The sequence below is a fragment of the Scardinius erythrophthalmus genome (genome assembly GCF_964197995.2).
Source record: "Scardinius erythrophthalmus genome assembly, contig: HAP1_SCAFFOLD_605, whole genome shotgun sequence".
Lineage (NCBI taxonomy): Eukaryota > Metazoa > Chordata > Actinopteri > Cypriniformes > Leuciscidae > Scardinius > Scardinius erythrophthalmus.
In genome coordinates, this window is record NW_028296014.1 from 1,533 (window position 1) to 23,913 (window position 22,381).

Here is a 22,381-nt window from a genome sequence, read left to right on the forward strand (position 1 = left end):
CGCACCAAGGGTCTCGCCGCCTCGAAACACAGCCTGTCCAGATGGATAGTGGACGCTATTGCTGCTGCTTATGCGTCTAAAGACCTGCAGTGCCCATTGGGCATTCAAGCTCACTCCACCAGAGGCATGGCCTCGTCGTGGGCGTGGTCCAGCGGGATTCCCATTCATGACATTTGTGCAGCGGCAGGCTGGGCCTCCCCCTCCACATTTGTTAGGTTTTACAACCTGGATGTTCCCGCCTTGCAGGCGAAAGTGTTATCAGTCTAAGTCTCGTGTATGCCAGCCCACTATCTGTGCGCGGGCTACGTTGTGTGATTTAGCTCTACTGGTTGAGCTGCACTATGCAGGGAATTGTCAGTTCGGACCGGCCGTGCCGCTCCTAACCCCCTAGTGTGTGCTTTTGTACGGCGCTAGCCCTCTTCGGGCCGCCCGGCTCTCTGCTATCACGTTCCCCGGGCTCTCCCTGGGACTCATTCAGTGGATGCTGGGCGCGCACGGCGTTGACAAGGGCGTTCCCGTAGCGTAAGCAACTACGCAATACGAGAGAACCTCTCGTAAGAGAACGTTTCGGTTACTCACGTAACCTCTGTTCTCTCTAGAAGAGGGAACGAGTATTGCGTAGCCCGCCGTGCTCGCACCACGAGCTCATTTCTCTTCATGCGACAGAAACCAGAGAAGCAGCCTCCGAGCCCTGTTTATATACGCTAAGCCACACCCCTTTTCGCGGGCTGTGACGCATTAAGCGCGCCAAGCGCGCTCATTGGTCGTGACGTCACGCCAAGGGCTCAGCGGTAGGCTGCTGCAGTTGCCGCAGGGCAGCCAATGGGCACGCTAGTAAGCTTGCCCTAGGTCTGCAGGCTGCCGCACTGCGTTGACAAGATTATAAAAATTAGGATAATTTTTGGCTTCAGTATCTCGAGAAAGAAAGGCTTTCCCGTAGCGTAAGCAACTACGCAATACTCGTTCCCTCTTCTAGAGAGAACAGAGGTTACGTGAGTAACCGAAACGTTTTTCATATTCCATATCTCTTTTCACTAGGTTTTTTTAAACAAGATATAAACAAGAGAGAGAGCAGGAACATGAAACAGGAAGGCCTGAAAAAAAGAAAAATTAGTCATTATCAATTATTGGTCGATATAAGGTATTTTTTAATGTATCGCATTGGTCAATAATTCTACATTTATTTGGGTATTAAAAACCATATAACAGAGACACTGAATTTGGTGGGATGGAGCCACCCACCACTCAGGCAATTACACACCCCTTCAACTCTAGGTGCCACTTTAATGTAAATTCATTTAAATTTTCACAAACTCTAGAAGTTTGTTCCCAAAAACATCCACAGGATTTATTCTTTTGACTATTTGGATCATGTTCACACATGAGCTTCAAAATTAATGCTCTCTGCTCTCAGCTATATTATTTTCAAGACATTTTAGATAAAATATCTATTGATATTCAAATGAAACGTAACTGCTGCCAATAAAACTGCTGAACTATAGAAGAGCTGTAAAATGTTCCTCTGGGAAGAGATTCTAGGAATGGTGTGCATTCACCAAAGTGTTCAAACGGACACACACACAAATGTTTGACACTCTTCCAAATGACGAATGCTTTTCCTTCTCTATATTTAGGCTTTTACATACACTGTCCTGACTGCATTATAACTGGCACAGATAAGCCCGGGTTCCTCCCGAGACATACCACACCACTTATTATTACTGCCAAGGACGTATGCCGTGTGTGTGTGTGTGTGTGTGTGTGTGTGACAGTGTGAAAGAAATATCCAGGCCACACTTGTACGCATTACAGATTCATGGTTTCCTCTCACCACCATGTACTATATGTGTGTGTCTGTGCACATGTACATGTATAAGATCCCACATTGAATCTGACTATGTGTTTCCTTTTGCTTCTATCATCCTTTATGCCACTCTTTTCTGTCTGTCCTTCAATCAGCCCATCTTCATCTCACGTTCTCTCAACATCCTCTCTTTTCTACTGCGCTCTATATTTTCCCTCTTCTTCTTTCACTCTCACATTATCCGTTCATTCATTCACTCCCCCTCCAGAACTCCCTTTCTTCTCTCTCTCTCTCTCTCATTCCCTATTTCCTCCATCTATGTTCCCTCAGGGGTCTCATTTCCATCCCAGTAACTGCCAATAGCTGATCAGTTTCTTCCACCCCCCTCGATTCAACCTTCATCCTTTTTTTCCTCATCCCTCCATCTGTGTTCATCTCTCTTTCTGTAGGAAGGCTGTAATTCAGTGTTTACTGCACAGCTATTCAGGAGTTGCGAACTTGTGAATTGCTTGTGATGAGAAAGAGAATAGGTGGCACAAAATATGTAATATGTTGCCATTAAACTCGTTAACACAATGTTCTATTGATTTGTCGTTGCTAACTGCACAGATAAAAGAAATGAACCGCATAAAACGTAAACAAATCACTTGACTAGTGAGATTCTTTGTAATGAATCAGTCAAAGTTGGTGAATCAGAATAAAGCACAGGAGTCATTGTTCTGAATAATGAACCGAATTGACTGAGAAAGAGACTGATCGGCACAAAATATATAATATGATCATGATCCAGATTATTTTTAAGTCATGGTATCCACTTAGCTTTAAGCTGAATGTGTTGAAGGAGAGGTAGAGGAGGCTGTTCTTTCCACTGATCAGTCCTTGGCAGTTGGTGGAGATGTTTTGATGAGGTGTCGCTGTACTCCCTTGAGGCCAATTCGACGAAATGACGCACATAGATGAAAGGCAACACCTCACAACACATCTGGAGAGTGTGTGTTTGTGTGTGTTTACTCAAGCTCACCTTGTGAATGTTCTTGATTCCCTGTGTGGTTCCTCATTAGGATTGTGAGATTCAAAAACACTGACTGGTAAATTGTGCTGGGAATTAGAGAGTCTTTAGCATATTTGCAAGTAAGCTTATGTGCAAGTTTTTATGGTGAATCACTTTTATCGTTAAATACTCTTGCTTGCAATTTGATTTAATGTGTTGTCTCCGGTACCCAGCAAGCAATAGCCTAGTCTTCATTTCACCGTCTAGGTTAACTATAGACCCCATATAGTCCGGCTATGAGTAACCCACTTCTAGCCAAAATAACATCGAATTTGGTTACATGTCGTTTTTGCCAAAATAACTTGCGAGACGTATGATATTCCATCATGTAAGCAAAGTCAACAGTCATTACAAGGTGTTTGGTTTCATTTCTTTGACATGTCATCTAATTGATGACTAGTCTATTTTTGGGCTATGGTTTAGAGTTAGATGTCTATTAAATTGTCACTGACTGCCCAAATTTTGCCTTGTTTTAGCCTAGACATCAGGCCTGTGTTTGGACCGCTATTAGACGTGTTTTAATTGCAAAATTGCTTGCTGGGTACAGTGGTCCCAAATATTCTGTTACTTAATGCGATGGAAATCATGCATCTTAAAGCATAGCTTAAGTGACCATGTACTTTTTGGAGGCATTGCATGTTAGAGATGTTGTAGCAGAAAATATGACCAAAGCCAGACTTCTTTTCACCCCATCCAGAGTCATGAAAAAAACTATAAACAAAGCGTTGACTTGCCTGCTTGAACACAGCACATTCTCCCACAGACAGAGTCTAGTTTCAGATCTGGACACGGCTGGATTATTGAAAGTATGAAATGTTGTCATCTCTGTTTTTGATTAACCTTGTTGCAATGCAACTTTTCTCACTGACTCAGCAAAGACGTCACAACATCCAGTGATATGCTGCTTGCTGCCTAAAACAGTGGTTTTAGGATAGTAATTATAGTTAAATTATAGTTAAATAAAAAAATGAATGAAATATTCTACTGCATTTCTAGGTCACTAATCAAATAAGTAAATTTGAAATCCTTTGTAATGACATGCTAATAATATATATATATATATATATATATATATATATATATATATATAATTTGTGATCCCAGATATTTGGACCCTGCAGTATCAATAAACAGACAAGTTCATGTTTGCCACAAGGAAAAATACTCAATAATTAAAACGCAATTTCCGTTCTAATATCAAAGTAGTGCTTAGTATGCTGTGGGGTTTTATTCATCTCATGTCAGATGTCACAATCATTAACCACATCTTTTAGCTGCAGGCAGCTCACAAATCAACACCAGAAGTCACAAATCAGTGGGTTCCTTAAGGCTCTGCACAACCCAGCAGAGCTGAGATCTCATGTCTGCAGAATACATTTGGCTTCCAGTTGAGAATTTTAATGAAAATGAATGAAATTGTTAATTTTATGGTTTCATAAAATAATCATGCATCGCAAGAACCGAGATATGATTATAACATTGGATTGTAATGATGTACCAAAATCACATGCCTTTGGCAAGATTTGTTGATCTCTAAACACAGTGTGTGTGTGTGTGTGTGTTTGTGTGTTGTAGCTGGCTCAGGATGAGGGAAGTCCAGTGCGGGGTTTCGCTGTTGTGGAGTATGAGACGGCGGAGCAGGCTGAAGCCATGCTGCTGGAGATGGACAGACAGCTGATCCAGGGTCAGGAGATACGCCTGTCTCTCTGTCCCCCAGGAACCTCTGGACGCAGCACTCTCGCCGCCCTCATCGCTGCTCAGGGTGTGGTGAGTGACGCGCACAATCACAGGGGACAAGTGCCATTGTCTTTACCGTCACAGCAAGCAACAAGAGCGTTTCCCACACATTCATGCAGAAGCATTAACGCACACACATGCATGTGTGAAACGGCAGTGGTGACAGTTTAATTACAGTATTCATACAAACCCTGCTGTTTCAGACATCTCCAGACCTCCGCTGCATTTCCGAGGCCTGAAATAAACCACAGGGCTATTTTCATCACGCTGGACAGATCCACATAAACCAGCAGTCTGTCTAAAACAACACTGTCCTGAAGAGACTGTCAGTGGTGTTGAGCGTTAACTAATGTTCTTCAACCCAATGGTTTTGCTTCGGGACTCGGATTAAAGTTTGAGCATTTGGTTTCTAAACATTTCTTTAATTTTGTTGGTTTCTTGCTCTCAGCACCCAATAATTCACTACATAATACACATTGTGGTAGACACAAACCATGTTTATGTTTTTTTGCTGCTGGTGAATATGTATTTAATGCAGTTTGGTTCACATTTTCGTATAATCCTCGAGTAAGATAAAAGTAAAGCAAGTAAAAAAGTAAGCATACAGTATTTAGCTTTCTGTTCATGATGAAGAGATTCAGCTTGAGCTCTAAATTCCCCCCCTTGTTCTTAATAAAGTCTTAAAAAGATTATTATTATTTTAATATATAATCATGTGTTATACAGTATTTTATTAAAAACATTTAATATATAGCCTACACTACCATGCAAAAGTTTGTGTTTGATTCGATTTTTTTTTCAGGATTTTCGATTAATAAAAAGTTCAAAACAACAGTATAGTTAATTATTTTATTTTTTTGTAATAATGTAAAAGTCTTTGCTGGCACTTTAATGTGTCTGCTGAATAAATTCATTTCTTTAAAAAACCTCAAACTTTAAATGCAACACAAGATATTGCAATATATATATTATGGTTGGTTGCATTTTATTATTTATATTTAGCATCTTTTTTTGTGCTGTCTATGTGACAAGCTTATTAACAGACCACATTTTACTGTCTTTTAGCACAACTGAATACAGCCCAGCCTACATACACAAAATCACTCTGTCATGTTCCTTCATGTCTCAGATAGTGGTTCTCATTGATGTTTTGTTAGAACGCAGATTTTTTTTGTCTGGCATTTCAAATGTAACATTTCATTTTGAATGTGGGACTTAATTCTGCAGAATTCAGTATATTGTTGGCAGAGCAGTTTGCTACATCCGAACATTGATTGATTTCATTGTTCAGCTTTTCACTTCTAGTGGACAATAAAATATCTGACTACCGTTATCTTTTTACATTATACAGGAGCTTTTATCCAAAGTGACTTTCGGTAGAGGAGCATAAGCAATTTGTCACAGATTCTCTGTATACAATGCCACATATATTAGAAAGCTAGATTAGGAAACAAGCTAGTAGAGCAGAGGAGAATTGCAGAGAAGAGAAAGAAGAGGATTTTTGGTTATTTTTTAAAGATGGAATATGTTTAAAGACCCCATGAAATTATTTCATGAAAACAATTTGTGTATCCACGTTATTATGGTGGACATGTCCTAATGAAACAGGAAAATTAAGTAGGACATATCAAAGATATTATCCTTCCTTTTTTAAAAATAGCTAATAGCCTTTTGACAATAGTCAGAGGCAAGGTGGTATTATGACAGGGGACATTTTCATTCTAGATAATTTTATTGTACAACATTTTTGTATACGCTCCTGTGTGCAAGTCATCAATATTTTTGGTCTATTTTTCCAGTGAAGAATTTAAATATAAACTAATTAATATTTTTTAGCAATTTTATCTACGTTTACATATATTCATTTGGCAGACGCTTTTATCCAAAGCAACTTACATTGCATTTCAAGGTGCACATTTACATTCTTATCAGTTCTTGCTTTCCCTTGGAATGGAACCCATGACCTTGGTGTTGCAAGCACCAACGCTCTACTGTTTGAGCTACAGGAAAGCGTATAGCTTATAAAAAGCTTTTATTAAAAGCTTATAAAAGCATATAGATGACTTCAAAGCTAACAAATATGAACGAAAGCCACAAACTGCTATTTTGATGTCATGGGGTCTTTAATATAATGCTTTTTGTCTCCCCTCCTCTCTCCTTTCTCTTTCTCCTCCACTCTTTCTCTCTCCCTTACTTCTCCTTTTTCCTCTGAAAAATATCAAGCCAAATAGAGCAAATGCAAGCTGACATTTCTCGAGAAGTCCACCCATCCGTGCCACAGGCATCTCTGTACTCTGCTGTCTGTCTCTGAGACCCGCCTACCCACTCTTACACAGACTGTGAGGGCACAAGCTTTCCCTTCAGTCTAACGGGCCATTGCTTTTGTGTGTGAGTGTAGTCATATAATTTTAGCACTTGCTTGGGGACTAGCAGGTGTCTGCACTTGTCTTCCTGACTGGTTAGTGCTCCGGGAGCTCATACGCAAAACCGTCGAAAGATACGTGCCTACTGGTTAGATATCAGTCATGTTCAATGACTCTGCTGTGCCTCAGTTTGTGTCATTTGAGCATTGAAAAAGAGTTTTTTTCAGGGTGCTTATCATAGTTACAGAACTGTATGTAAAATTGTGGAGGGCGGGAAAAGAACAAAGGAGAACAGGAGCCAATCAAAACTCAAACTGAAAGTCCAAACAAACGCTGACACGTGACAATAAGTGATCTAATGATGAAAACACATTTTACAGTGTTGATAATCTAGCAGATGTTGTTTTTTCAATATATGCAATCTATGATCTTGTTTGTTGCTTTTTAACATATTTTTTAAATACAAGTTGCATCAAAGTCAAATTTATGCATTTAAACATTTTTACATTGCTTTTTACATTGTAATTTAAAATTCAAATTATTATGTACAATTATAAATTATAATGATTGATTTATAAAATATAATTAAAATTTTTAATTTTTACATTTTATATTACAATATATATATATACAATTATATACAATGTGGGACGTTGACTTGAAGCCTACGTGTTTTCGTGCTCGTCTATAGGCACTGCGACCGTTGCATACATCAACCAACAAGGTGGTCTACGCTCCCGTCGTATGTCGCGACTCGCCTCCCACCTCCTCTTATGGAGTCAGAAGCATCTGAGGTCGCTTCGTGCCGTTCATGTCCCCGGGGAGCTCAATCGTGTGGCCGACGAGCTTTCACGTCAGCCTCCCCTTCCGGGAGAATGGCGACTCCATCCCCAGGTGGTCCAGCTGATTTGGCGAATCTTCGGAGCCGCGCAGGTAGACCTGTTTGCCTCTCCGGACACGACCCATTGCCAGTGGTATTACTCCCTGACCGAAGGAAGTCTCGGCACGGATGCCCTGGCACACAGCTGGCCCCGGGACCTACGCAAATATGCGTTTCCCCCAGTGAGCCTTCTTGCACAGACCCTGTGCAAGGTCAGGGAGGACGAGGAGCAGGTCCTTTTGGTGGCCCTGTATTGGCCAACCCGGACTTGGTTCCCAGAACTCATGCTCCTCGCGACAGCCCCTCCTTGGCCGATTCCTCTGAGGAAGGACCTACTTTCTCAGAGAAGGGGCACCCTAGTGCACCCGCGTCCAGACCTTTGGAAACTCCATGTCTGGTCCCTAGACGGGACGCGGAGGTTCTAGAGGTTCTAGATGGCCTGCCACAGGCAGTGGTAGATACCATCTCTTCTGCTAGAGCCCCCTCTACGAGCCGCCTCTACGCTCTGAAGTGGAACCTGTTTGTCGACTGGTGTTCTTCCCACGGGGAGAACCCACGAACTAGCCCGATCAGAGTCGTGCTTTCCTTCCTGCAAGATGGGTTGGAGCGAAGGCTGTTCCCCTCCTCCCTCAAAGTGTATGTTGCCGCGATAGCCGCACATCACGTTGTATTTGAAGGTAAGTCCGTGGGAAGCACGACCTGTTCATCAGATTCCTCATGGGTGCTTGGAGGCTAAATCCACCTTGCGATTTGCACCCTGTACCCTCTTGGGACTTATCTTTAGTGCTTAAAGCGCTCCAAAGTCCTCCCTTTGAGCCTTTACCGACAGTTGAGCTTAATGTTCTGTCCATTAAGACAGCGCTCCTGTTAGCATTGGCTTCCTTCAAGAGGGTAGGGGATCTGCAGGCATTTTCGGTCGACGAATCGTGCCTAGAGTTCGGGCTTGGCCTTTCTCATGTTATATTGAGACCCCGGCTCGGATATGTGCCCAAGGTTCCTACCACTCCCTTCGCGGACCAGGTGGTGAACCTGCAAGCGCTGCCCCAGGAGGAGGCAGACCCAGCCCTATCTTTTCTCTGTCCTGTCCGGGTCCTCCGGGTTTATATAGACAGAATGCAAAGCTTCAGGACCCCAGATCAGCTCTTTGTTTGTTACGGAGGCCAGCAGAAGGGGAAGGCTGTCTCCAAGCAGAGGTCAGCCCACTGGCTAGTGGATGCTATCACCAGGGCTTATGAGTCCCAGGGTGAGCCCTGCCCACCCAGGTTGCGGGCTCACTCTACTAGGAGTGTTGCCGCTTCTTGGGCTCTGGCACAAGGCGCCTCGCTAACAGACATTTGTAGAGCTGCGGGCTGGGCGACACCGAACACGTTCGCTAGGTTTTATAGCCTACGTGTGGAACCTGTTTCCTCCCGAGTACTCACTACGGCCAGTAATTAGAGTGAATAGGTGTGTCGGCTTGCGACGCCATTCCGTGAGCGGATACGTACGTCTTTTGCTCCGTTGGTTACCCAGCAAACGGCTAACCTTGTGAGTTCCTCCATCACCCCCTCCGGTGCTAGGCGTTGCGGACCGGCCAGCAGCAGGTCTGCTACCTTCAGTAAGGAGTTGCTAGTAGACTGGGTGCCTTTTCCAGTGGTCCCTGCGGCGACCCGTGATTGCCACATGCAGTTCAGCCGTGTCTTCCCCTTGACAGACTCATTCTGTCGTCCCTGTTGAGTACGCTCCTCACTCCTCCGGACTGGGACTACCTTCAAGGACTGCCATATGTTTCACTACCCTACGTGGTTAGTACATGTGTGTATTTGAGAGCCTTCCTCTAGGCTGCCTCAGCTTCCGCAGCGTTCCCCCCCATTATTATTTTCCTTGGGGACGGGCGCACTTTCCCAGTGTTATCCAATATCCACTGATTGGGTCTTGCGGAACAGCAGTGTGATTCCCTAGCTAGCTCCCGCAACATTTCTGGAAACTGCTGCAGGGTAGCTTAGCTGGGCGCTGGAAGGGGCCAGCACCTTGGCGTTTTGGTAGGGATCCCAATTCGTCAGGGGAACTCCCCCGATGAGGCGTCGGAGTTCCCTGATGACGAAAGGGAACGTCTCGGTTACGTATGGTAACCCTCGTTCCCTGAGTCCAGGGAACGGAGACGCCTCGTCCCGTCGCCATGCTGCTGTACCTTCGCGGAGGACTGGACACCGTCCGGCTCCTCAGCGAAAAGCATTTGTGTATGCGCTTGCTTCCGCCTTTATACCCGCACTCGTAGGCGGGCTGCGGAATGCAAATGTTGCATGCCAATGTTCATTGGTTCGTTTTAACTCACTCGAAGGCAATTGGTCTCCCTAGCATTATCCCAATTCGTCAGGGGAACTCCCCCGACGAGGCGTCTCCGTTCCCTGGACTCAGGGAACGAGGGTTACCATACGTAACCGGGACGTTTTAGCCTGTAAAGTATATTCCGGTGCATTGGAAACACACACACAAAAAGAACTTCTACGGAAGACATTCTCGTAATTTAATTTATTCTTGAAATATTTAGACTTTAATCTCGAAATTTAATCTCGAAATAGACTTTAATCTCTTATTCTTGTAATTTTAGAAAAACATTTGTTTACAGATTTTTTGTTTTTGTTTTTTTGTCACTGTTCAGGGCTTCCGTACTTTTATATTACTTTATATTATGTAATTTTAGGGATGTCCCACTTTTTTCCAGAAAAAGTATGATACAGATACTTTCATTTTTTGGAACTTGCTGATATTGATACCTGTATTATTATATATATATATATATATATATATATATATATATATATATATATATATATATATATATATACACACACACACACACACACATACAGATATACACATATACTAGGGGTGGAACGGTACACAGAATTCATGGTTCGGTTCATACCTCTGTTCAGACATCACAGTTCGGTACAATGGAGGGAAAAGCAAAACAAAAATGTAGAGGGCAATTTGTTTTTAGTGTGCATGTCTCAGGATGTACCACCAAAGGAAAATAAATGTCTTAAGCCTTGTATTTTTTAAATAAGTTTTATTAATAAAGTAAAGGCATAGAACCAGTTTATTTGTAGTGCATTGACATTAGTTTTATATAATTAGTGTATTAATTAAATTAATAAAAAGATAAAAAGACCTTGAGATATGTTTGGTAATTGTACCTGAATAAATTTAAAATTATTTTGCTATATTTCAGATCAATATATTTGTTTTCCTTAAAATTTTAATTAACATTAACTTTATTCTCATCTGAATTATAAATAATTTATTACTGTATAAAATAATACTACTATTAAAAACACATTTGATTTTCTTTTTCAATCAATGTAGAATGTGTAACTTAAAAATAAACAGATCAGTGCTCTATTTGAGGACAAGAAATGAAAACCAATGCAATATGATGAATGTTCAAAAGATGGCACCGACAGACTGTTTTTAAATGGGGTTGGATAAATATTTTTAGCTTTTAAACTGTGTGTGTGTGTGTGTGTGTGTGTGTGTGTGTGTGTGTGTGTGTGTGTGTGTGTAATTTTGGTTGGGTGACAGTTGTTGGTTACAGTTTGACAAGAGTTTATAGTTTGACAAAAGCACAATGTTGTGTTTTATTGTGAGTGTACACAAATGTAAGTAAACACTGCATTTTGAATGATGTCCTGTATGAACAAAATGACGGAGTATGTTTTTATGTTTCCACTGTTTGATCGCGCCCACGCCCCTCTCTCTCTCTCTCTCTCTCTCTCTCTCTCTCTCTCTCTCTCTCTCTCTCTCTCTCACACACACACACACACACACACACACACACACACACACACACACACACACACACACACACACACACACACACTCACACAACATATTCCAGCATTGCAATCTTGACATCGCAGCCTGTTCATTATAGCTATGGAGCTTCAGAGCTAAATCGGAGCTATAGATTAGGTGTCCCTAAAGTACCTGTATCTAACAGTAGTTCCGCATTACATTCATTCATTTGCACGTGAATTTTATTTATTTTTATACCATGTATTCTCCGTGTATATTCATGCACCGAACCGTGACGCCCGTACCATTTCGGTTCAATACGAATTTATGTACCGTTCTACCCCTAACATACATATATTTATCTTCTATATCTATTATCTTTAAAAAAATAAGTACATGTACTGCATTAGATTAAACTGGGAAGGGTAATAGCACTTGCATATTGTTGTCCTATTGTTAGTTTCACTGCTTCTGTTGTTCTCATTTGTAAGTCGCTTTGGAAAAAAGCGTCTGCTAAATGAATAAATGTAAATGTAAACTTACAAAATCAGCAGGGGATCAAATAATTATTTCCCCCACTGTATATACAGTATATTACTTGGCATTATATTCATTTTTATGCATAATTGTGTCTGTTAAAATGTATTGTTAAAATTTTCCATATTAGTTGTTATCATTCTGTCCTATTTTATCTTTCATTTGATGGCAGATTGCACATGTAGAGCTTTTCCAGTGCAGCAGTACAGTTATCACTTGACATTTTCCTGTAATGAAGTAGGGAACTACTTACGTGCACAATTTAGTTTTAATCCAAATGTGTGTTGCCAGTTTTGGTATCGAAACGTGTATCCCTAATTCTTTTATATTACTTTGTATTATACCTCTAAAATGCGCTGAATTGGTGAAGAATTAGTGCTTCATACACTATCTGATCTCTTATTTCATAATATTTGCTTTATTTTTATATCTGTACTGTCTGTTATTTAAGAACTCAAAATTGAGAAAACGTTAGATTAGTATAAACCACCTGATGTTTTTGTTTCAGTGTTTATGGATTCAATCAATTTTCTAATGGTGTGAAAAATAGAGCATTTGAGCTGTAGTTTATGGCTCTTTGGAAGCACACATCAGGAACAGAGCGTTCTGCTAATCCATCTCTGAAGCTCTAGGCAGGGGGCATGATGGGACGCTTTTTTCATCCGTATAAAGAGATAGGCCAACTGTCTCTTCACTCCCTCTTCCCAAATACTCCATCCATCTGCTGCTTCACCCAAGGCCACCACCACCACCACCACCACCACATTCCCCTGATTCTTAAATTATTATGTATGTCCTCTCATTCTTGAATATGTTGTTACATCCTTGGCTTCACCCATTCCAGTATGAAAGCACCACAATTTGTGTGTGTATGTGCACAAGTTTGTGTGGGTGGGGGAGTAGTAGTCAGCAGATGGAGTTGGAGTGTGTTGGGATGGATCCACACCTCTAGCAGACATCAGAGATCTAATCAGGGGTTCCGCATGTCTGCAAGCGTCTCCCCCATGCCAACAAATACACACGGTCACACATGCTCAGTCACCGCTGGGACAAAAACATTCCGGATAAATATTTGACAAGACATCAAATATGAAAAAAAAAGAAAAAAACATCTTAACCCTATAAAGCCTACTGAACCATATTTGATACGCATATTATTTGATACATTTCTAAAGCCTCTAAATTATAGACATGATCAGAAAAACCTGTTGTCATCTGATTGATAGTTTTACTACTTTTTTACCAAGTAAAGACCCTTTTAGTATAATTCTAAAATGTTCTTCATAAAAATAAGCATAAAAATAACTTAGATTGTTAGTAATATTTCAAGATGAACACTTACTAAACTGAAGCAACTTTTAAAAAATAATTTCAAAATGTGAGGCTTCTGAGGAGCGTTTATTGCATATCTCCCAGTCATCATTGTATTGCATTATACTGTGTGTTTTGCCCCCCAAAATAAAAACCAGAGAGCTTTGATCATAAAGTAAAGCATTTAAATATCATCTTGCTAAGAGTTTTGGGGGATATAGAGTGACAACTGATATTTATATGCAGTTTATGCTTATAGTCTGCTATACTCCTATGAAGATCTCACTGAGCTACATTACAATCTATCAGAATTTAATCTTACTTTTTGGCCATATTAATATGAGCAACTGCACCAAATTGCATATCTTTGCCCAAATTAAGCCTCTGAAAAAAAAAAAAAAAAAAAAAAAATTTTTTTTTGCTCTATATTCTATATCATACTACTTTTCATGGGTCATAAGGCTGATGTGTATATTCTTTAAAAAAAATTACCTTTGTTTCCCACAAAAGAAAATATATTCCTTTAACTGAAGATACATTTAAAATTATTTTACACAATTTTGATTCCAAGTAAATTATTCTTATTTAAGGATGTTTAAACTGACAAAAAATTGGAGAAAATGTATATATATATATATATATATATATATATATATATATATATATATATATATATATATATATGGCTCTTCTTTATAATAAAATAATTAATTATTGTTTATCTTTGTCATATGTATGTGCTCCTGTAGATGTTGAGCAATAAGAAAGGTTTACTGCCTGAACCCAATCTGGCCCAGTTCCTCAACAGTATGACCAATCCTGCTGCTCTCCAGGTCCTTATGAGACCCTACCCCAACGCCAAACGAGGAGGTAACACTCTCTCTCTCTCTCTCTCTCTCTCTCTCTCTCTCTCTCTCTCTCTCTCTCTCTCTCTCTCTCTCTCTCTCTCTCTCTCTCTCTCTCTCTCTCTCTCTCTCTCTCTCTCTCTCTGTACCTCTTTTAAGTGTCTCTTTACTTATTATTAGCCAAATAATTTATTGAATATTCATGAGTAAAACGTTTAAGTACTTTCTTAGACAGAGGCATTGTACTGGCACTGAGGATTGTAGTTTTTGAGATGAAATATCTTTCATGTCTCTGCATATGTATGTGTGTGTAACAGTGATCACCAGTGCTGTAGATTCTGAGCAGATTTTTCCTCTTGATGAAAGCCTAATCATATATTAAAATGAACTTTTCATTGGGTGGGAGAATAAATGAGCTGAGGAAGAAGTGGAGGCCAGAGCTTAAAGAGAACACACAATTACAACACTAAATATAGCACATGATTAAATGTTAAACTTCTCTACCTATTCCGGAGCAACTTGCCATTAGTACTGAAGCTGGAATTTTGGAATGACGAAATCGTGGGCCGCCAGTATCGGCCACATACTTTCTGCTGTCCATCTATCTTATTTTGAGAGCTTACAAGCTCTTTTCACATTATTTCCTCTCTTATTTGTCCCACTCATTTGGTTTATCTAATGGTTTCCCACCAGGAAAGTTTGGCCGACCTCACAATCTCCCCTTCCTGCGTCCACCGTTGACTGCAGCGTTGCTACAGTTAGGAAAAGCACAGCAGGTACATGCTTTCTCTTTAAATCACCCGCAAGACTGACTTAATGCTGATGGGTGTTTCTTTATCTTTAGGTTCTTATGTTGTATATTTAAGGGTTGGATTTTATTAAAACTAACATATTTTAACTTCTTTCTTTTTGTTATATGGTCACATTAAAACTTTTTTCCTTTTTTTGGAAACTTTTATGATGCATTCATCATTTACTTGTGCTACTTTCCAAATGCCTTTTATATATATAGATTTGATTGTTTTACCAATGACCCAGACTTGAAATCTTAAACTGAAAAATTTTATTATTTTTTTTTACCTTTTTAGTTCTATAATAACCTTAACAAAGAATGTAACAAACATAAATAATTTCAGTATTTATTTTTTGAAAATGTATTATGTATTATTTATTTATTTATTTTTAAATATGACTTTTGTTTATTGTGGTTATTGTGGTTTATTGGGGTTTCAAGTGCATGCTTGAAATGAGAAGGTAAATGTCACTTGTGAACAGAATATGTAAAAAATTTCAAAATACAATTTAGTTTTGTTTATATAGAATACAAAAAAAAATGCTAATGTACCAATGAAATTACCTTTAGCAATACAAAGGAGTTTACCATTTTATTTCAAAAATATTTCAGATGTCATTTCCATTATTTCCACCACCAAATGAATAGTGATGTGTAGTTAATTCTGCAGCAGAATAATTCACAGCAGAATAGTTAATTCTGCTGTGATGCATGCATATCTACTATTGGACATTTTAAATAGACGGTCTAAACTAGTGAGAGTTTGAAAGGTTTATTTTAAGGGAGATTCATTTCCACAAGTCAAGAAATCCACGAAATCCAAGTCCACAAAGCAAAGGTGCTCATAGTTAAAGAAACACCCTAAAGAAATAAAGTTGCCGATCATGGATAAAATGGTTATAGTATAGCAAAGAACACTTTAGAGGGAAATATGTTATGATGAATAGGCAGCTACTTCACAGATAAATAGAAAAGCATGTACAGCAATCTATCTATCTCTCTATCTTTCATGCAGTCTGCCATTCTTGGAAACGGTCTTGTTCTGCAGAATCTTCTTCACATGCAGATGGCCCAACAACAGCTTTTACAGATCAAAGACAAGCAAATCACTAATGTGAGTGTCTGTGTGTGTGTGTTCACGTGTTTCATCATACCCATTACAAAAGAAATATATCACCACAGTACACTTACCAGCAAAATAATGCATGTTATACAACAACAGTCTAAATTGTGTTCACAGTTCTTTCTTTTTTTGCAAGGATATTATTGGTCTACTCTGCATTAAATCCTTTTGTAAATAATGAGAAAACTGCAGTTTATGTTCAGAAAGGCATTATTTATATTTATTTATATAGAGAAGTATTAGAACCATAAATCCAGCTGGCATTTTTAATGCAAATTTGAGGTTCTGGTTAAAGAATAATAATGCCATCTGTACTGGAAAATTTACATGAAAAAAATAAATAAATAATAGAACAATAATTCATGCAATAATAACTCTGACATAAATCTCCTTTAATACATGTTTGTGTTTTGTTTCGCAATGTGCATTTTTGCAGCCATAATAATCTCATCTGTGTGTACTTCATCTTTCACTTGTTTGTCACATGACCATATAATGGCCTGACTGCTTTTTTTTTCTCCTTCATCGCTCCTCCTCTCATTTCCTCCCAGGTCCAGGGTCTTTTAGGTGACCCATCCCGGCTGCTCCTACAGAAAGTTCTGGGTCTTCGAACACAGGTTCCTCTGGGGAAGGGGTTGCTGGGAGATTCTCCCACAGGTGAGAGCTTCTGGTCAACCTTGCAGACCTCAAGCCTGGTCCAAAGGTCTCATTCGCTACTGGAGGGAAAGACATTTGCATTGCAAATCCTCAAACTGTTTGAAAGCCCCATTATAAGCAGTGCGAGGCAGCCACTTCAATTAGTAGTTCTTTCTTTGTGCTTTTATACAGACGTGTGTCTGTTTGGTGTGCAAAGGCATTAATCAAAGCGTTAAACACCTTTGAAGAGTATGTCTTTGTGCAGGGTCATTTCTATTTGAATATCAGTGCCATGCAGGTGTTACAGTGAGGGAGAAATTGAAATGCTAAACTATGAAGGTTTTCCAGAGTATGAACTATATGCTTTGGGTGCTAAATGTTTTTTTTTTTTTTACTACAAAAGTTTAACAAAGTTCTCTGGTTTTTAGAGTTGGGCCAAGACTCCTCTCCAGTCACATCCCAGGGTGGAAACTCTGGGGCTGGAATGGTGTCACACATACCTGGGCGTTCACATGCGAGTTCCGTCTCTGATCAGAACGGAGTCACTGCGACATGCCTGGCTCCGGAGAAACAGCCTGCACCACCAGGAACTGCAGGGGGATCTTTAAGCTCCCAAACACAGCTTCACAACTTCCTCTCTGGGATTAACACACAAAGTCTGGGACCTTTGCTGGGGAGCACAACACACAAAGCTCCAGCCAACCACCACAGTTCAAGTGTGCAGACTAGCACTGCCGTCACGGTAAGCCTGGTTGCTTTCTGCTTCTCCAATTTCTCACCTCAAGATAAAAAAATTACAAAATCTCTGCGACTTAATGAGAATAATTCACTCAGACTTTAACATTTTATCATTTAGTCACGTTTGTGTTGTTCAAAAACCATATCCAATGGAGATACAAGGTTTAGTCACATGCTCTTTTTAATACTTTTCATTGGTTAAATGTTTGCAAAACACAGTGACCAATAGTAAAAAATATGATATGGAGATACAAGGTTTCCGCCTGTTAGCGACGAAATATTTCTAATTTACATTTAAAGGTGCATTAAGCAACTTTTCATGTTAAAAATACCGTTTTCCTAACCCATACATGCTTAAACAATTGCCTGATGGGCTGAATGAGCCCTTCTATGATCTCTGCGATTGCCTCTATAATCCTGTACAGTAAAATAAATAAGAGGGATTCGGGACGGAATCGACTGGGCGTGACGTCATGCGCGTTCACGCTCACCTGGCTATGTCTGGCAGGTTTGTGTATTCGCCGCCATTATCCGCATCAGCGAAGACAACTCAAGCGACTTTGGCAAAAGTAGAAGATGGATTCAAAGAGACCGGCTTCTAGTTCATCCCAAACCCCAACGCAAACTCCACGTAACCGTGTGCACAACTCTGGTTGCAGTTTCGCGTGTCGCCAGAAGGGGGCATAGTTCTGCAAAAACTCAGAGACTTGCGCAATGCACCTTTAATTTAGTTAATTAAATACAAAATAATTTTTTTAAAGAAATTAATAATTTTATTCAACAAGGACATTGATCAAAACTAAAGACTTGTACATTTGTTAGAAGAAATTGTCATTTACAGTATTAATGTTTTTACAGTTTTTTTTATATAAACAGTATACAGTATATAAAACAACAAAGGGGGTGCACTTTTACACTTTGAACGCTGAATACAAACACGCACACACTCGCTTATACAGTACTTGTGATTCTGTCTGAAGTGCTTCTGTAGACCTCCTAGAACTCCATTTCCATTGTTCGGTCTGGGGGTGTCTTTATTCAGACGCGAGCACTCAGCCACCTAGTAGAGCTCAGTACAGACTCTGACAGAGTTCTGAGCCTTAATGACAGACCACTAGTGCTGTAGGCTCTGATTACTCGTGCATTACTCTACACAGCTAATGGAGAGCTCTGTCTTCTATGTGACTGGATTAGAGATGAATACCAGACTCTGTGCCAGTACTTTTCCATTTCATTCCTTCTCTTGGATTGCTGTTTATTTGTGAAATCTGTGAAAGAAAAAGCAAAGTGGGTAGTGACAAAGGTTTCTAAATGGAATTTCCAACCAATCATTTAGTTGGGGAAAACAATATATATACTGTATATTTTATATATATATATATATATATATATATATATATATATATATATATATATATATATATATATATATTATATATATATATATATATATATATATATATATATATATATATATATATATATATATAATTATAGGCCCATACAGCAAAACCCTGCTAATTATTGGCCTATATACACAGAGTAGTCGTGATCGCGAGAAAGTTAAAAGCGATCCCCCAGCCCCCCCACAACCCCCGCTGTTATCAGTAATACTGGTGTGAAATTTTCCTCACGTGACATCCCTATTGTATATATTTATTTACCAATAACGTATATAATATTGTATAATAATACAATGTACAATAATAGATAATACATTATAAAACGGATTGTTCTGGTCCTTGATGCTGATTGGTCGTTAGTAGGGCTGCACGTTTTCAAGTTTTTCATTAACCGTTAACCGAGACCCTTAGCGGTTAATACTCGGTTAACCATAGTGTGCGCGCCGCAACCCCGAGATAGGCAAAATTTGCGGGTGGGACATGTCCCCACCACTATTTTCTAAGGTCGATATTGTCACCACTTTTGAAACATCTCGCGGCATGAATACCAATACAAATAAACAAAACATCTTCAGTTAACTAGCAGAGCATTCATTTCGTTCGTTTTTTTTTTTTTTTTTTAGGCGATCTAGCGCTGAAATGTTTTGTTTTTTAAATCAAGTGATCAAAGTGCTCGTTGCCGCTGCGATCGAGAAGGGGCTTGTAAAACGTGCTGAGGTATTATTAATTCGTGGCCACAACAATTCACCTGATACTGATAAATATTCACCAATTCACAAAAAAAAAGGAATAAAAAGCTGTAGTCGGCCTTCACTGAAGAGCTATCTTCACAGGGACGAAAAACAGTTTAATAATTATTATTAATTCGTGGCCACGAAATAATTCACCTGAATATTCACCAATTCACAAAATATAGGTCTTTAGCATTCACTAATTAATAGTATCAAACTGTTTTTGGCCACGTTAAATCAAAATGAGGGAGGGAAATAGTTCAACGTGTCCACGATTTATTAAAACGAGGGAACAAATAAGTCGTCGTAACAACTAATTATTTAGATCAGTGGACAGGGCGCATAAGAACAAACAGTGAGAGAGCCCCGGCCGCGCGCGCGCGCACTCTCACCGCCTTCAAACAACACGAGCGCTGTATTGCTCTCTCTCCCTCGCGCATATCAACACAGTAAAAGGTCGGAAGACCGATTGTGTTTTATAGATTAGTAGTTTGTTCATATAAAGTGTTTGATTAGCAAGTACATGTTTAGGAAATGCATAATACAAATTGTATGGGTTAATGTAACGGTAAACGGACTCTGCGGGTAAAACTGTTGTGATGAAACTGCGCATGCGCGGGGTAAAACTGCTGGTGTAAAGCTGTGGCTCTGCGGCTCTGCAGACAGATATTATTGTGCTGCGATCAGTGGCGCGGATACTGACTGACTATATTTGTTTCTGGCTCGCGCACAGCCTTCATTCTCGGACGCGCGCTTTCTTTGCCCGCTTCATATTAGAAAACTGGTCTAGCGGTCTCTGGCGGTGCAAAAATGTATTACAACTAAATTCAATGCACACCATTGACGCCACTTAACCGAGCAAAATGTTTCACTCGGTTACGCAATTTTTAACGGTTAATCGGTTAATCGGTTAACCATGGACACCCCTAGTCGTTAGCCATGTTTATTTATTATACACACCAGACGCAACACACCAGACGTGACAAAATCAATCAAAAATTACTGCCAATCAGAAGAGAATGTGGACGGAGTCTCTCTGCAAGTAAGACTGTGTTTTGTTTTGAATATAGTCACAGCCTCTTGGACTTTATTGCTTACATAATATTATAATTGATAACCAATAATAGCCCACTTTTCACAAATACCTCAATTAAAATCAATTGGGAGATTCAATTTAGGTACAATGTTTCACAGTACACACTGATGATGGCTTAGGCCGAAACGCGTCTGTGAGGACATAGTAATAATAAATTTATGAAAATATAACCTGAGAGTGCGGTTTTTCATCTTTGTTTTAGATTCAATTTACCACTCTACATTATTTCTCTCTGTGTTGTCAGTTTCACTTACATCTAGTGGCGAATATATTGCAAAAGATGTTTCATGTTATCTTTATAGTTGTATGCTCTGAGTTTGGAGAAGTAGCGGACATTTCAGTCTCACTGTGTTGGTCTATATGTGAGCAACTCGGTGATGTACCAGATTAGCATCTAAAAAACTGTAGCATATTGTTTTGCTGCTCTTCTCAACGTGTCTCTCTCGCTTTCTTTATCTCTTTCTGTAGAGTCAGTCCAGTTGTCAGACGTCTCTGTTGGGAGACCCTCCTAAAGAAGTGAAGTTGCCATCCAACCCGTATCTAAACCTGGCTAGTGTGCTTCCTGGAGTGGTACTGCAAGGTACGTGCACGATCAGAACGGCACACACTGAAGATGACTCACTTCTGCCAGACCTTGGATTGTATCTCTTCTCTGTCAGCTCTCTATTTTCAACTATAATATTTACAGTGTATGGCTGTCTTGTCTCTCCCTGCTCAAGGCCACAGCCAGATGGGCTGCAGCCCACTCCAGCAGAGAAGATAAAGACTGTCTGTATGAGAGATGTTCTAAATAGGTGTCCCTGAGCAGGCCATGATTTACATCAGTATTTTTGTGTCTCCTTTAGCACCCTGCAACAGTAAACCTCAGACTGTGCAGGCGCACACTGGGACATACAGCACAGTCCTGCCGCCTAACACCCACCCACCCAGTCAATACAGCGCAGAGACCACTCCTGCAGAATACACTCAACAATACACTCAGCAATACACACAGGTAACTACAACACCTGCAGTGCACATGTGAAAATGCACACAGATTGATCAAAAGTGACAGCAAAGACATTTACACAGAAGATTTCTATTTCAAATAAAATTTTAAAACGTTTTGTTCATTAAAGAATCTTGACAAATATTTTTGTTGAACCCTGGATAGTTTTAGCACCACAACTGTTTTCATTGGTAATAACAAAAAATGTTTCTTGAGCAAGAAATCAGCATATTAGAATGATTTTTGAAGGATCATGTGACACTGAAGACTGGAGTAATATACACACCCAGCTTCAAAGTTTATGGTCATTAATAATGTTCTCAAAATGTTATCACAAAAACATTATTTGTAATTCGTTCATGGAACACAAAAGAAGATATTTTGAAGAATGTTGGTAACCAAGACAGTTGATGGTAGCCATTGACTTACATAGTAATTTTTTCCCATACTATGTAAGTCAATGGGGTACATCAACTGTTTGCTTACCAACATTCTTCCAAATATATTTTGTGTTCAGCAGAAGAAAGAAATTCATACAGGTTTGGAACAACTTGAGGGTGAGTAAATG

General features: G+C 39.7%; 1 protein-coding gene across 1 annotated transcript; it reads left to right on the forward strand.

The window, feature by feature from the left end:
* Positions 1-4,430: 4,430 nt before the first annotated feature.
* Positions 4,431-21,874, forward strand: LOC308686658 (ribonucleoprotein PTB-binding 2-like; the record flags this gene model as incomplete). Its single annotated transcript, XM_081395097.1, has 8 exons — positions 4,431-4,622; positions 14,210-14,330; positions 14,999-15,081; positions 16,114-16,212; positions 16,773-16,878; positions 17,286-17,599; positions 21,294-21,405; positions 21,671-21,874. Coding segments are annotated over 8 exons (1,206 nt in total), but the record flags the coding sequence as incomplete, so codon positions are not given.
* Between the last annotated feature and the right edge of the window lie 507 nt (positions 21,875-22,381).